This window comes from Littorina saxatilis, linkage group LG15 (assembly GCF_037325665.1).
Source record: "Littorina saxatilis isolate snail1 linkage group LG15, US_GU_Lsax_2.0, whole genome shotgun sequence".
Classification (NCBI taxonomy): domain Eukaryota; kingdom Metazoa; phylum Mollusca; class Gastropoda; order Littorinimorpha; family Littorinidae; genus Littorina; species Littorina saxatilis.
The window spans coordinates 5,222,114-5,240,154 of record NC_090259.1 but is presented as its reverse complement, the minus strand read 5'-3'; the positions used below and the strand labels follow the sequence as shown (position 1 = coordinate 5,240,154).

Below are 18,041 nucleotides of genomic sequence, written 5' to 3'. Positions count from 1 at the left end.
TCCGCGGCATCTTGTAATCATTGACTTGCAGGCGTTTGATAAGGTTTGCAAGAAAGGGAAATCATTCACAAAACTAGCAGATTAAGTGCGGAATTTTTATTTCCCCTGATTTCAATGGTGTAAAGTGGGGGGTGGGCGCTTACAAGGTACTATACCCTATGCACGGTTTTGGACTAAAAGTGGGGGGTGGGCGCTTACTCGATACTGGGCGCTTACAAGGTACTTTACGGTATTTGTCTAATGCGCAGCTGAGCGCTCATGCTTTCTTTGCGGCGTAAAGTACATGTCACAACGCGAGGATAACGACGGGTGACAAAATGGCCATGAACAACACATTTTACGCAGTGTGTGCAACAGTTGCTCTGTGGACGTTAATGGTGGTGTTTTACTGGAAGACCTTTGGTTCAGTAGACCTGGCTACTTCGTCCCGCCGACCAGTAAGTCCTCGTCGATTTCTTCTCTTTAATGGCGGCTTGGTGCCAAAGAAATGACATGACAGTAAAACACACGGTCACACTGACACTGAAGTTCTCTGTGCCAAGTCACTGTCCTGTTGGCTTCCTGTGCTTCGTTTTAACTGTCGTTAGATGTAGGTTTTACCGTTAAACATTTTAAAACGGCTGTATTTGTGTTTACCACACCTGAAGTCGGCCATTCGGCTTTCCGCTACTTGCTACCTGTCTGAGATGACATTACTATACCTGTCTGTCACTTAATTTTCGGCTGCCTGGTTCTGGTTGTCTCTTTTTTCCGTTTAAAAAAAAATTGCCAAGCACATCATTGTGGGGCTTTTAATCAAAAACATGCATCCGTCTAAAACGCATCATCATTCATCCTTCAACATTTACCACTCAAGGAAATCTAAAGTTTGATATACTTGTTAGCAGTTCATTTTAACGACACTCTTGTAAATGGCATCTATATATACTATATTCACAACATTAGGACAAAACAGACAGACAGACATATATATTACCATTCGTCCACAAGTAATACCGGAACATGAGGTGCAGGGTACAATACTGATAAACAGAATGTAAGAGAGAGAGAGAGAGAGAGAGAGAGAGAGAGAGAGAGAGAGAGAGAGAGAGAGAGAGAGAGAGAGAGAGAGAGAGAGAGAGAGAGAGAGAGATGATGGAACTTTATTTTTCAAGGATAGAGGTTTAAGGCTACGCCTTTTCTTACAACCGGTCCTTACTTCTAATATTTTTTTTATATTTTTTTTGCTAAACGCCCAGCCGACCACGAAGGGCCATATCAGGGCGGTGCTGCTTTGACATATAACGTGCGCCACACACAAGACAGAAGTCTTTTGTTTGTTTGTTTGTTTAACGCCCAGCCGACCACGAAGGGCCATATCAGGGCGGTGCTGCTTTGACATATAACGTGCGCCACACACAAGACAGAAGTCGCAGCACAGGCTTCATGTCTCACCCAGTCACATTATTCTGACACCGGACCAACCAGTCCTAGCACTAACCCCATAATGCCAGACGCCAGGCGGAGCAGCCACAAGATTGCCAATTTTAAAGTCTTAGGTATGACCCGGCCGGGGTTCGAATCCACGACCTCCCGATCACGGGGCGGACGCCTTACCACTAGGCCAACCGTGCCGGTCAGACAGAAGTCGCAGCACAGGCTTCATGTCTCACCCAGTCACATTATTCTGACACCGGACCAATCAGTCCTAGCACTAACCCCATAAAGCCAGACGCCAGGCGGAGCAGCCACTAGATTGCCAATTTTAAAGTCTTAGGTATGACCCGGCCGGGGTTCGAACCCACGACCTCCCGATCACGGGGCGGACGCCTTACCACGAGGCCAACCGTGCCGGTTTTACTTCTAATACAAATGTCTAATAAATGATAAACAAATAAAACAACCTGACATATAAACAAATTAAAGGCACAGTAAGCCTCCCGTAAACCATCACAGAGCTCCCCGAGCGTCTAAATACAGTACAAGCATACTTCCATTTGAACGCTCACCGAACGGGAACATCCTGGCTGCTTTCTGTCGAGCGTGAGACATTTTCCAAGAATTTATTTTCGTGGACTTGGCCCTGAAGAACAATGGCGCCTCGTTTTTGCGCTAGACCTAACTTTTAAAATCTAAATAATAATTTGACAGCTTGTTACACAAACATTCTTTAATCATAAAAGAATTCGTTTTTCATCAAGACAAGATCAGAACAATTCGAAGTTGTGAAAGTTTAAAAAAAGAAAAGCCCGGAAACAGGGTCACGCAAGGGTCGTAGCAGACGACGGCCGGTTTATCAGTGCAAATCGCCGTTCCTCTCAACAGTCAAAAGCCATCGCTAGAGTTCTTGTGAACCACAGCCGTTTGTTTCGTGCATAAAAAAAACGTGCTATTGTAGATAAGCTCACGTCGAGTCGCATTCAAATGACTAACTATGACGACTGCATTGTGAAAAGGGGGAAAACTGGATCACACGGGTTCACGATGGCTCAGGGGTAAGATAAACCACGCAAAAATAAATTCTTTGAAAATTGTTCGCTCTTTACGGAGGGCACCTATGATGTTCTCAATTGGTGAGTGTTTAAATGAAAGGGTGTTTGTACTGTGTGTAAAAGCCTGACCGTATCTGTGATGGTTTACGGGAGGCTTACTGTGCCTTTAAACGAATAAACCAGCAAACAAATAATCGAACAAATAAGCAAACAAGCAAATAAACACAAACGACACAATGACAAAGTAAGCATATATATAAAATAAAAACACACACACACACGACAACATACAAATCAAACAAGCGAAACATGCAACATGTTAATTGAGGTTTCACATGTGTGTAAAGTGATCGACGGTAAAATTCACACGATACCAACGCTGACACTAATGCCTACAATGATTATATGGTGTAAATGATGATGATGACGATGACGATGATGATGATGAAAAATTGCAACATCAATTACACATAATACATGTGATACACAACATATTTTTGTAATTCATAAAGTTTTGCCCATTGTTGACAGCTACTTACACATGTTAAAGGCACAGTAAGCCTCCCGTAAACCATCACAGAGCTCCCCGAGCGTCTACATACAGTACAAGCATACTTCCATTTGAACGCTCACCGAACGGGAACATCCTGGCTGCTTTCTGTCGAGCGTGAGAAATTTTAAAAGAATTTATTTTCGGGGACTTGCTCCTCTACAACAATGGCGCCTCGTTTTGGTGCTGGACGGCTGTTATGAATATTTAATACCGGAAATCACGCCCGGACAGTAAGCCTCCCGTAAACCATCACAGATACTGTCAGGCTTTTACACACAGTACAAACACCCTTCCATTTGAACGCTCACCAAACGGGAACATCCTAGGTGCCCTACGTAAAGAGCGAGCAATTTTTAAAGAATTAATTTTGCGGATTGTCTCAGAGACAATCGGACCGTGGTGCGTTTTGGCACTAGACCTAACTTTTAAAATCTAAACAATAAATTGACAGCTTGTTACACAAACATTCTTGAATCATTAAAGAATTATTTTTTCAGCAAGACAAGATCAGTACAATTCGAAGTTTTGAAAGTTTGAAAAAAGAAAAGCCCGGAAGCAGGGTCACGCAAGGTCGTGGTTCTCGTAGCAGACGACGGTTTATAGCTATCGCCAGTTCCTCTGAACAGTCAAAAGCCGTTTGTTTCGTGCATAGTCAGAGGTACATAATAACGTGCTATTGCAGATAAGCTCACATCGAGTCGCATTCAAATGACTAACTGACGACCACATTGTGAAAAGGGGAAACTGGATCACACGGGTTCACGATGGCTCAGGGGTAAGATAAACCACGCAAAAATAAATTCTTTGAACATTGCTCGCTCTTTACGGAGGGCACCTAGGATGTTCTCAAGCGGTGAGTGTTTAAATGAAAGCGTGTGTGTACTGTGTGTAAAAGCCTGACAGTATCTGTGATGGTTTACGGGAGGATGACTGTGCCTTTAAGGGCAATGATGAAGCACATAAGAAAGTAAGACATAACATGAATGAACACAATGGCACACCATTTTAGAAATAAATGACGCGTATTTGTAAAATATTGTCAGTGAAACACAATTATTTACAGAAAATTATATACAAAAAAAGGTATTTGTTAATAGAAGCATACTGGAGAGAGAGAGAGAGAGAGAGAGAGAGAGAGAGAGAGAGAGAGAGAGAGAGAGAGAGGTTTGTCATGTTTTCATACACACACACACACACACACACGCGCGCGCACACACACGAACGCGGCACGCACGCACACGAACGCGGCACGCACGCACGCACCCCCCCCCACACACACACACACGCACACGCACGCACAAACGCACACACACACACACACACACACACACACACACACACACACACACAGAGTACACACACACACACAACCACTTGGCTAACTTTCAGTCCCCAATCGTGAGCAATGCAGTCAGTGAAATATTGACTCAATGTGATAACAAGAGGCGAAGCCATCAAGGCTCACGTAAGAAATCGACAAACAGTAACACAAACTCAATCACTCCATCACACACACACACACACACACACACACACACACACACACACACACACACACACACACACACACACACACACACACACACACACACACACACACACACACACACACACACAGTCACACACACACACACACACAGAAAGAGCATAGGTGAAACTGTGCAAGAAAGCGAGACACTAGATCTAGATCTGTCTGTCTGCATGTAGCCTACTTACAGGGACACGACTGCCAACTAGTCTCGGCCCGCTCAAAATAATAATGATCGAGACTTTCAGTACTTCCTTCGCGTGACGTCTAACCCTCTTACGTCATAATGTGACGTCAATGTAATGTGACGTCTTCAAATGTTAGAATTTCTACCACAGACATACACACGCACGCACGCACGCACATACGCACATACGCACGCACGCACAGACAGACAAAGTTACGATCGCATAGGCTACACTTACGTGAGCCAAAAACCACCATATCTCTTTTCTTTATCAACGATAGCGCTGTTGAATATTGTTTATGTCAGCAAACAACGAGAGCAGGCACGGCATCGACCTATATTTCGCCATAACATTATTGCAACAAATGTCGTACTCAAAGTAAATCATTATACCCCGTGCCATTTCATTCAAACCTTCTCTGCCAGTTAAGGCCGTTCACTTGACTATCTGGATCACCTTTTGGATTAAAGATTTAAGCGCATAGTGCTTTTAGTTATGCGCTATAGAAATCTCCTTAATAAATAAAGATTTATTTTACAGTGATCCCGTGACCGCCGCTGAAATAAGGGTACCCTCAAAATCAACAGGACAAAAACGGAAGGAACCAATTAAAAATCGACGAAAAATCACAATACTCAGAACTGTGCAACTTTTACATACGAGAAGAAAGTGTGCTATGCTATTCCTACTGACGCAGGTGTGGACCACATTAGCTGTCAAAAACGGGAGTTTTTGCGTCAATTTTGAGGGGTATCATGATAAAATGCGCTGTATTTCAGCAATGATTTGGTGGGTCGCTTTGAACTCTTATTTTTGGCCAACATACTAGACTAAGTTCGGGTAACATTTTGGATTGTTACAGGTTTTTATGCCATGATCCGGAAAACGTTTTAGAACTCGTCATAAGCGTGTTCACTCTTGTCCAAAAAATGCATGACTTCGTATTTAATTTTAGACAAATGATTGATACAAACACTGCGAAAGTTTCATTTGCCTATAAGCACTGACGCGAATTTGCTAAGCTTGTAAACACGCTTGATATTTTTAGGATTATTACTGTGCCACAGCTGCTCCGCCTGGCGTCTGGCATTATGGGATTAGTGCTAGGACTGGTTGGTCCTGTGTCAGAATAATGTGACTGGGTGAGGCATAAAGCCTGTGCTGCGACTTCTGTCTTGTCACAATTAACAAAATTAGGTTAATTAGTACTGTACTACGAATAAAATTTAAGAAATCGATCCACATTTTTTTTCCATCTGATCCTTAATCATGTCGTGATTGCAAAAACATATATATAGGATATGTTTTATTTAAAACATGCTCAGAAAATTAAAAAGAATACAGTAAAGCGCGCTTTCCTGCTCAACGCAATACGCTACCGCGCTATTCTGGCTTGTCGCTTTCAATTCGTTTTGCACGTGAAAAGTGTGCGACTTCCTGTCTTGTCTTGGTGTGCGTTCAGTTTCATTCTGTGAGTTCGACAGCTTGACTAAATGTAGTACTTTCGCCTTACGCGACTTGCCTTCTTTTGATTCCAAATAATTTAGTCTGAGTCTCTCTCTCTCTCATAAGGGGCTATGGCCTAAATGAGTAAACAATTCAATCCAATCCAATCCAATCCCTCTCTCTCTCTCCCTGCCTCTGTCTCTCTGTGTCTCTCTCTCTCACACACACATACACACACAAACACCCAAACACACACACTAACACACACACACACATAATGCGCACACATACGGAGACACACACACATACACACACACAAGCAAGCAAGCGCTCTCCCTCTTATTTCTCTCTCTCTCTCTTTTTATATTTAGTCAAGTTTTGACTAAATATTTTAACATCGAGGGGGAATCAAAACGAGGGTCGTGGTGTATGTGTGTGTGTATGTGTGTGTGTATGTGTGTGTGTGTGTGTGTGTGCGTGCGTGCGTGTAGAGCGATTCAGACCAAACTACTGGACCGATCTTTATGAAATTTGACATGAGAGTTCCTGGGATTGATATCCCCATACGTTTTTTTCATTTTTTTGATAAATGTCTTTGATGACGTCATATCCGGCTTTTCGTGAAAGTTGAGGCGGCACTGTCACGCCCTCATTTTTCAACCAAATTGGTTGAAATTTTGGTCAAGTAATCTTCGACGAAGCCCGGACTTCGGTATTGCATTTCAGCTTGATGGCTTAAAAATTAATTAATGACTTTGGTCATTAAAAATCTGAAAATTGTAAAAAAAATATTTCTTTTATAAAACGATCCAAATTTACGTTCATCTTATTCTCCATCATTTGCTGATTCCAAAAACATATAAATATGTTATATTCGGATTAAAAACAAGCTCTGAAAATTAAATATATAAAAATTATTATCAAAATTAAATTGTCCAAATCAATTTAAAAACACTTTCATCTTATTCCTTGTCGGTTCCTAATTCCAAAAACATATAGATATGATATGTTTGGATTAAAAACACGCTCAGAAAGTTAAAACGAAGAGAGGTACAGAAAAGCGTGCTATCCTTCTTAGCGCAACTACTACCCCGCTCTTCTTGTCAATTTCACTGCCTTTGCCATGAGCGGTGGACTGACGATGCTACGAGTATACGGTCTTGCTGAAAAATGGCATTGCGTTCAGTTTCATTCTGTGAGTTCGACAGCTACTTGACTAAATATTGTATTTTCGCCTTACGCGACTTGTTTTTTCTTCTCTCCCTCTCTCTCATTCCCTATCTCTCTCTCTTTCTCTCTCTTTTTCTCTCTCTCTTTCTCTCTCTTTCACACATACACACACACGCACGCACAGAGGGCGTTCCTAACAGCATTTAAAGAAACACTTATTTCATCCTATAAGCAAACCTGGCTTGAAAATGTACAAGGAAGTGAACGTTTCTCTCTGTACAAAACCTTCAAATCAACCTTAACATTATCCAACTATTTAAGTGATTTGAAACATATTAAAGCTAGAAATCTTCTGATTAGACTTAGATTGGGAGTATCTTCTCTGAAAGTGCATCGATTTCGCTTTAATTTAAATGCAACCTCCGCTGATTTATCTTGTCCATTTTGTTGTGGCAGTGTTGAAGATGAAGTCCACTTTGTTTTAGTATGCCCTAAATATGCTGAGTTAAGAGAATATTATATTCCACGAAAATACACTAGAATCCCATCATTGTTTAAATTAACCATGCTGTTTTCAAACACTAGTAAGCCGCTACTGCTACGTTTTTCTACATTTGTCATGAAGGCGCTTTCCATTCGTAATCCTTTATAAACGAAACAGGGCAAATACTCCCTTACAAAGCATACACGCGCTCGTAAACATACACTCACCATTCATATGACCACACGCAAACACAAACAACCATGTACGCGCAAGTGTGTGAAAAGCACACCGGAATTATTGGAATAGGATTATATATAATGAGTAGGATGTTCTTGTTTTTGTTTACTATGTGCATTTGTATGCTGGTGCTTGAGATGTGCTCATCTCCATGAAAAGGGCCCAAGGCCTACTCATTAAAACATTCAGACTTCAGACTTCTCTCTCTCTCGCGCTCTCTCTCTCTCTCTCTCTCTCTCTCTCTCTCTCATTTTCTCTCGCTCGGAGATCACAACATCAAGTAAATAAAATCCCCCCAAAATAAGGCAACCACTGACGGAAGTATCACTGCGTTCTGTCGATGTTTTCTTTGAACTCGGGTTTGTTAAAAACAACAGCAGAACACAGCATAAGGGAAGTTGCTGTGTTCTGCCGTTGTTTTTTGAGAACTTAAATCGGTTTAAATGGACTTACTTTATGAAATCTCAGGAACTAAACGTCATTGAGACCTAAAATTTACTGACAAAATGCACGCTGATGTGCTCATAATGATGACATAAAAATCTCATTTTTGACAAAAATGGACTTGCTGTGTTTTGTTAGAGGAGGGCAGAACACTCTGCTGCACGTCTCATTTTCAGAGCACAGCATCGACAACCCTGCACTCCTCTCATGAAAGAACTTCGCTGGCTTCCTGTATCTGAACGTATTAGGTATAAAGCTGCCTGCTTCTGCTACAATATCATCTCTGAATCGGCACCTGCCTATCTTTCTGAACTTGTCTGCACTTTAGCAATGATTTGGTGGATTGCTTTGAAACTTTCGGAATATTTTACCAACATACTAGAGATACTTCGAGCGAAATTATGGATTGTTACAGGTGTTTGTTAAAATGTTACGCAATTTTTCGTAAGAAGTTTTTAATCTCGTCATAGGATTGTTCCCTTGGGTCCCAAAAATTCATGACTTTGCATGTCTTTAGAAAAATGATTGATACACACACTGCTAAAGTTTTATGTGCGTGTAATCACTGACGCAAATTTGCTGGGCCTGTAAACACGCTACATATTTAAGCGATGATTCTGGTGCCACAGCGATGCCCAGCCAAGCGTGACCGTAGCATGTTTTAAGTGGCGCCCAACGATAACAGCTATAAGCGCGAAACAGCGGGAACGTTCCATTTTTTCCTCATGTGTTTGCATGACTAGCAAATTAACGCCAGCGGCTACACGCAAATGAAACTTAGACAGAATCTGTATCAATCATTTATCTGTGGATATACAAAGTCATGAATTTTTTTAAGACAAGTGAACAATCCTATGACAAGTTTAACAACATTTTCCGAAACATTGCGTCACATCTGGATAAACAACCGTAACGATCCAAACTTTCGCACGAAGTATCTCTAGTATGTTGGTAAAATATTCCGAAAGTTTCAAAGAAATCCACCAAGTCATTGCTAAAATGTAGCGCTTTTTGACATGATACCCATACAAATTGACGTAAAACGTTCCGTTTTTGACCGCTCTCGCGAAATACGCAAGGTTGCAAAACAAAACAATCTGTTCAGGGTAGATAATTGGTTTGACTTTCTTCTCGTATGTCAAAGTTGCAAAGATTTGCCTATTGTGATTTCTTGTCAATTTTTTATTCGGCTCTTCCGTTTTTGTCTGGTCGATTTTGAGGGTACCCTTACTTGAGCGGCGGTCACGTGATCCCTGTAAAAGAAATATTTAATCCAAAAGGTGATCCTGAAGGTTAAGTGAACGGTCTTAACTGGCATATACAGTTTTAATTAAATGACACAGGAATTAATGCTTTAATTTGGGTTTGAAATTTGTTGCAATAATTTTTTTGCCAACTTTATCTATATATATATACGACTTGTGTGTGTCTGTGTGTGTGTCTGTTCGCGATGCACGGCGAAAGTTCTCGGTGGATCTTTTTCAAATTTTGAGACCGTATTCAGCTACACCCCGGACACAACCTCATCGATGAGATATTTCAACACGTGCTCTCAGCGCGCAGCGCTGAACCGATTTTGGTTTTTCTCTGTTTTTCTCTGGATCCATTCCCAGTAACTCTTCCTTATCTTCTCCAGTGTTTTCAGCGTTTATCTCCCTTCCTTCGTGTGGCGTCAATCCATATTCCCGTTACTACGTTACTATTTTTAGAATGTCACGATTGCACCATTAAGCGGAAAGCTCTCAAAATTGTCCGTGATCCGATCCATCCTCTCAACCCCTGTTTCGAAATTCTCCCTTCAGGTAAACGTTATAAGGTCCCTTTGGCACGCAAAAACCAGTTTAAAAAGTCATTCCTGCCTTCTGCAGTCACCATTTTAAATTCTTCTCGCATCACGTAGACGCTGGTCGGCTGGGAAAAAACAAACAATGTGTACATGTGAAGGTGTGTGGGAAATATTTGTAATGTGATTACTCGGCTGTGAAACCCAACTCCTGTGATATGAGAGGGTAAATTTACATAGTGCAATATCATATTTGATTGTATCCCTTTTATGTTTTATGTGTGTCGTCCTATACAATTGTTGTTATAATCGTTTACAGGCAGACAGGGTGTGCCGAAGAAAAATTTCCATTTTTATGTAATATTTTAATGGACAATAAAGTGCTGTTATTTAAGTTATTGAGACATCCCAGTGCACTAAGGGATTTATAGAGCAAATCGAGAAAATTCATTATTGAACGAAGCGCATAGCGCTGAGTTCAATAATTATTTTCGAGATTTGCTCTATAAATCCCTTAGTGCACTGGGATTGTTTCAATAACGATATTGTCAGTACCGCCATAGAAAAAAGAAGATTCCAAACGCACATTTTGCAACGCGCATTTGAATAGGCATAACTGTGTGGTCAGGTCGTGTACAGTAAAGATCTACTTTTGTGTGGGGTGTCTCAAGTGTGTCGTGCTTTCGTCACACGCATTTTGATTTCTGTTGGTAAATTCCAGTGTAGCGTTAATCTGAACAGTGATGATCTTTCAGAGAGACCTCATTTGAACTCGGAGAAAGGACTGTGCTCTTCATTTTTTGCGATTCGAAACCTCCTGTCGAGCTTCGACGGATTGACTGTGCGGAGTGACTCCCCTTGAATTGACTCAAAGCGGGACTCGACGGTTCGCACATTTTCAAAACAAATGTGGCATATTTCTCGTGTTGTATCTTCACTCATCGGGGAGTCTGATACTAAATATGAACGGTAAGAATGCTCTGAACCCTACACGTATTATATCCCCATCGTGTTTTTGTTCACATTTGCCCAACATGTTAATTTGCTGAGCGGGGTTAATGTCGTCTGCTACTGTGCTAGGCTACCTGTATTTCTGTGTAGTCTGCTACAGAGTCGATCGAGTCAGTCTTCCAAACTGGTCTAGCTGGTACGTTATCGGAATAAAGTACACTTGTGTTTTCTGTTAGCCGCTGGGAATTGTATACTAACTCATCATTTGGGAATGTGGATGATAAGCTACATGCCACTAACACGGCATATGAGAAGAATCTATGCAAGTCGGCGAAAATTAGATGAAACACAGCGGCTTCTATTTTTAGATCACTGGCACTGGCACAGGCACATGCAATCTGTCAGAAAAAAACCCACTTCTGCTTTAATTGAGAAGCAGGGAATTTATGGTCATTTGGTATTGTGGAGAATATAAGCTACATGTCATTAATTAATTCTGAGGATGAGAGCACAGTCTCGCTTAGGCAAAGGGCGGAAGAATACGCTCTGTGGAAAAGTTAGCGCGCTCCAAGAGTGCTCTAACAGTTTTAGCGCATCGCCATTAGCCAATCAACTGGTTCACATCAGTCATGTGACACCAGTACTTACTGACAATTGTTATTATTGTTACTGTAAAAGTGAAAAGGTCGAATCAATTTATAGCCACGCGAAAAATACACTGTCATCTATCTCTATATATTTATAGATATAGATATACATATATATATATATACGGCTTCTCTGTGTGTGTGTGTGTGTGTGTTTGTGTGTGTGTGTGGGCAACACCTGTGGATTGTAGAGTTCTGTTTGTGATGTGGTCTAGCGGCTTTCGTATGTCTGTATGTTCAGGCCTTCCTTCGAGAAGCCATAACAGTTATTCTCAATCCCGTTTGAGTGGACTTCGCCTTCAAAGGTGATTGTGGTGTTTTGGCACTCGGTTACATTTGGCTTCGTCGACAGCGATGGGACTCGACATGAAATGTTCAGGCCACTGAATCATTTTCGTGCTGTTCCCATTACACCTGGTACCTAAGTTCATTCAAAGGGGGTCGTGTGTGACAGGGAGACTACCGTCGCCCTTCACAGCAGACTCTGCAGTGTTGTTCGCCTTAGAAGTTGTGGGCTTTCCTTGCATGTACCCGTAAGTTGTCCTTACTGTAAAAGTGAAAAGGTCGAATCAATTTATAGCCACGCGAAAAATACACTGTCATCTATCTCTATATATTTATAGATATAGATATACATATATATATATATATACGGCTTCTCTGTGTGTGTGTGTGTGTGTGTGTGTTTGTGTGTGTGTGTGGGCAACACCTGTGGATTGTAGAGTTCTGTTTGTGATGTGGTCTAGCGGCTTTGATGTGTCGGTATGTGGATGTCATGTCGTGTTCTGTCACGTGCATGTCATGTCACACTCAGCACGAGTAATTCACTGCAGTTGCTGGCCCGTAGAGTGCGTTCTTTCACAAGCAAACATGCTGATTACATAGCGACTGCTTTAACGCACCTCGAGCTTACATAGCCAAGTCAGTGCTCAAATAGCGATTTTCTCCCGAATTCCTGAGGGTAAAGGGGGACAATCACATTTTCGTCACACACGACACAGCTCCCTCTGCTCTTGGCGTGGGTCCAGAAAGGGGGCTAGCTGCCCTTGGTGGCGTTCTCACTCGCCCTGCAGGAGTCCTCGTGATTCTCGGGAGAGAAGTGAAAGTCGCTAGAGGGGTGAGCTTCAGCTCACTCTTTGTCTTGGGACGCTTTTGTTACCCTGCTTTTATATATCCTGCCTTTTTAACCCTGAGCTGTTTGGCTTGTTTTTTCTTGGTGACCGTACCGTACCTTGTAAGTGATGAGCCAAGTTGCTAAACACAAACTGCCAAACACCACCTTTGCTGATAGGCGGGAAACATTCATCTGGGTAGATAACTACCTTCCAACGGATACCACTGCTCTGAGGGAGCAAGATTGGTCCCTTAATATGGACCAAACAGCAAGCGGTTCTGACCGCGCCCCAGATATTCCCATGGAATCACTGAATGAGACTGACCGGGCCAGCCGGACTGGTCAGTCCCCAAAATCCAAACAGCATAATAAAGCAATCACCAATGAGAAAACCAGCATATCTTCTCCTTTAAAGAGAAAGAGATTGCGGGAGGACGACCCTGAGGGGGGGCAGAGCTCTCCGGAATCTCTTCTCTTCCGGGATAGCCCCCCACGCTCTCAGATTACTGATCATTTTGAGGAAGACTTCACCGAAGTCAATCGTAAGAAGCCCAAAAAGAAAAAGAAGCAAAAGGTCCTCTGCGAGGGCCCCCCTCTTCAGGGAAACACAGGTATTTCCCATGCAACATCTGCCCGGGGGGTCGACACCTCCCAACCCCTTACTGAATCACAAGAAAACCAGACAACTCAACAGCCACTACCACCTGCCAATACACACACACACACAAAACAAAGACCCCGAAGAAAACTTCTTTACCAACCCAAGCAACCTCCTCCCTCCTTCTTAGAGTTCCCCGTGGTGGTGCAGGACCTGAAGGAGGGCCCGGCAACATTGCAGGGACTCGGCCTCAGGAGGAAAAAAACTTTTGACCTTGCCATCGGCGAGGTCAAAGAAATACGCATGCTGGCAGCTGGGAGCGTCCTGGTAGGGTGCTCCTCAGCATCACAACAAAACAAGCTATTGAGGCTGGACTCGATCGGCGGCATCAAAGTGAAATGCCACCGTCCGGAGGTAACAACCGAAGGTGTCATTAAACGCATACCCACAATACATTCAGGAACAGACCTGTCTGAGATGGCAGTGGGCGTGCGCGTCCGGATGGAGGATGGGAGTCTTGTAGAAAAGGGCCCCTCCTCGGTTCGATCTTTTCGCCGTCTTCTCCTTAGGGATGGGAAACCGTCTCAGGCGGTCCGTGTCACCTTTACAACGGCAATTCTTCCAGACAGCGTCGTTCTGGAGAGTGAGGTGTACGGCGTCGAACCCTACACTCCTCCAGTGCGGCGCTGTACGAAGTGCCAGAGACTATCGCACCTAAAACAACAATGCAAATCAAAAGTGCAGATCTGCCCCCGATGTGGCTCCAAGGGCCACGACGGAGCGACGTGCACCAAGGCCAAACATTGCGTAAACTGCAAGGGCGAGCATTCCGCCGCTTATCTTGGATGCCCGGAAATGAGACTGAGGCTGCAGGCCAATAAGATCAGGTCGGCAGCATACATACCATATTCTGAGGCCCTGGATCGGGCGCGGCGCGAGCTCGCCAAACAACAAAATAAAACAGCGACTGCCCCAGCGGAAATGAGGGACTCCTTCTGGCGTCCCCCTCCGCAACCGATCCGGCGGACCTCAACCCCCCGGTCCGGGTACTCTTTGGCTGTCCAGAGACCCCCCCTGGGTGGGCAAGTAAATAAAATACAAGAAATCAAAAACAAAATGACCGAACATGACAATACACTCCTTCCAGTTCATGCGGACAGTTCTGCTGCAACCGCGAAGCACCAAACAACTTCGCAAAATCCAAATCCTGGCCCCCAGGCGCCCTGTAAGTCTCAGACGGCTCGGCCGGCAGAGGCGCCGCTTCATGGGACCCCCGGGTTAAAGGCCTCCCTCCTACGCAAAGCCCAGAACAGGAAGGAGGACTCGAAAGAAGAGCAGCTCTTCGAGAGGTTGATGGGGAGAATGGAGGAGGGATTGGCCCAGAGATTCAGAGAATACAAACTTAAAACTGAACAGGAAATAAAGCAGCAGATGAGGGAGGAGCAGGAGAAGGCAGAGCATGAGCTAGCCGACGCTGCACTAGATAAGCTAAAAACAGGAGAGCAATATGCAAATTTAAATGAACAACAAAGAGGCCTTCAAGGTTTCATCGAGCAGTGCCTCGGCTTCATGGTTAAGGCCAGACAGATGCAGAGTCCTCTCGACCTGATCGACTCCCTCTCAGCTACATACACACAACTCTCCAACACCAAGGTTGAACGCTTCATTCCGGGCGGCGCCACTCTGGCGCTGGGCGCCCTTGCTGGTGCCAAGCAGTTGTCCGTGACGGATATGAAAGCTGTTAAAACCACTTTTTAACCTATTTTAAATCTGCCCTTTAACTTACCTTCTTTGTGCGTGTTAAAATGGCTGAACAAGGTGAAAGCGGTCACGGATTTATCATATTACAGTGGAACTGTCGCTCTATCAACTCTAACTTCTCTCAGCTATATAATTATATATCAAATCACTCTGCTGACATCTTAGTTATCCAGTCAGTCAAGAGAAAACGCTCCCTACTGCCTTCTATAGATGGTTTTGACTTCCCTCCCATAGTAGAGCAAAAGGGCTCAGGGCAACTCATTCAAACAGCTATTTATCTAAAGTCTTCCTTAAATTACAAACCCTTTGCACCTCTCATCCCTAGTTCAGAAAATCTCAGTACATGTGCTGTTGAAATCGAAATAAAAGGATCCAAAAACCTCAACATAGTTAACATATATTACCCCCACGGGTGTAATAAAAAAGGAACTACCGACTGGCTAAAATCCCTGGATCATGGCAGGGCACACTGGTGCGTGATGGGTGATTTTAATAATCACCACCCTCTGTGGGACTCTGCTAACCCTAGATACAAACATGCCAATAGCAACCTTGCTGACGTCATTTTGGAAACTGACTTTTGTATACTAAACGATGGCTCGGCAACCAGACTTCCAGACAGAGCTGACCATTCCCCGTCAGCAATCGATCTCTCCCTTTGCTCAAATGCCATAGTCACTGACATCGACTGGAACGTTTTCCCGGACGCCCTCGGCTCCGATCACTTACCCATTGTTCTTACCTTCCGCCACTTCGCCCCTAATCGCAATAACTCGGAGGTCAGAAAAAAGTACAATTACAAACAGGCAAATTGGGACAGCTTCCGTGCGGAGCTCGAGGGTGTCAGGGAGGAAACTCTCCTTACGGATGACATCGAAGCCTCTTACAATAACATACGTCAATGTATACTCACTGCTGCCAATAATCACATTCCGCTTAAATCAGTAAATCCTAACTGTAAGGCCAAAAGGAATGAGTGGTGGAATGCAGACTGTGATGAAGCCTTGGCAAACAAGCGATATCACATTAGGACATATCTCAGGCACTGCTCAGACGCTAACTTCACGAATATGAAGTCAGCTGAAATACAATTTAACCAGATCACCGCTGAGGCTAAACTTCAAAACTGGGAAAACTTTGTCCACAAAGAAACTAAAGATTACAAAGACTGTGGCAAAATCTGGAAGAAAATCCGCAGATTTAAATGTAGATACAGAACTAAAGAAAAGCCACTACTATCGGGTGATAAAATGACCACAACTGACTCTGAAAAGGCAAACCTATTAGCAGATACCTTTGCCAAAAATAGTCAATCAAAATCCCTAGATACTGAACGACTCAATTATAGGTTAGATCAGGAGAAGGGTTTCACATACCCCCCAGATGACAACCAGTTGCCTATAAACTGCATGTTTAAGGCAAAAGAAGTCCAAAACGCCATCTCTTCTGTGAAAGACCCAAAAAAATCCACAGGTTTAGACCCAATATCATATCACATGATAAAACATCTACCACCTAACTTTGTTAAGTTGCTCACTCAGTTTTTCAACCTATGCTGGTTAAAGGATACTATCCCCGCAGCGTGGTCAGACTCACAAGTAGTAGCAGTATTGAAGAGCGGAAAACCGGGCAATCTACCTGGCAGTTACCGCCCCATATCACTAACCCCCCACCTCAGCAAGATCTTTGAGCGTGTGGTGAACCAGAGGCTGGAGTTCCACCTCAATAAACACAATATCATTCCTACATGCCAGGCAGGTTTTAGGCAAGGTCGTTCGTGTGCGGACCACATTGTGCACGTCACTGAAAAAATCAAAAAGACCTTGGCACATAGTAATAATTCTCTTCTTGGAACCTTCTTTGATATTAAATCTGCGTACGACAGCGTCTGGCATGCTCGTCTACTCCTAAAACTCGGCAGAATCGGTGTCTCTGGCCACATGTACCAATTCATCAAAAACTTCATCAGCAATCGCAAGATGTCTGTCCGAGTGGGCTCTTCGGTGTCCGAAACCCATGCGCTGGACATGGGGGTTCCCCAGGGCAGTATCATCACGCCAAACTTATTCAGCATCATGCTCTATGACATTACTTCTGTTAAGGTTGACGGTGCCAGTGTACTTCTGTATGCGGACGACCTCGCCTTAATAGACACTAATAGACCACGCCATAACAGAGTTACCAACACTGTTGACTTATCTTCTTACCAAACTAAAATCGACAACCTCTGTCAATATATGTACACCAACGGCTTCCAACTAGCCTCAAATAAAACAGTCTTTCTTGTTGTCTCCCGTAGACAACTGTACAGGAACTGCAGTATAAAGATAGGTTGTGATATTATCAAACCGAGCTCAGAAGTTAAGTTCCTCGGCGTTATCATCGATACCCGACTTAACTGGACCAGTCATATCGAACATCTGATCAATAAGGCCAACAAGGATCTTTATATCATACGCTACCTGGCGTCCCAATCCTGGGCCAGAGGACGTAAGTGTGTCACAGAGGTAGTGCGGGCATTAATTCGCTCCCGCCTCCTTTACGGGTGCGAAGCTTATTTCGCGACGCGCCCGGCGCTCATGAAAAAACTGGCTATTATAGAGTGCAGGGCGCTCAAAATAGCTCTGGGACTCTCCCAACAAGCGAGTAAGAGTCGAGTCTACAGC

At 43.5% G+C, this 18,041-nt stretch overlaps 1 protein-coding gene across 1 annotated transcript in view; it reads left to right on the top strand.

The window, feature by feature from the left end:
- Nucleotides 1–91: 91 nt before the first annotated feature.
- LOC138948298 (uncharacterized) overlaps nucleotides 92–18,041 on the top strand; it is a 52,857-nt gene continuing 34,907 nt past the window's right edge. The window contains exon 1 of the mRNA XM_070319810.1: nucleotides 92–437. Coding sequence (XP_070175911.1) covers nucleotides 318–437 — 120 coding nt within the window. The 5' untranslated portion in view covers nucleotides 92–317. The remainder of the gene's footprint in view (nucleotides 438–18,041) is intronic.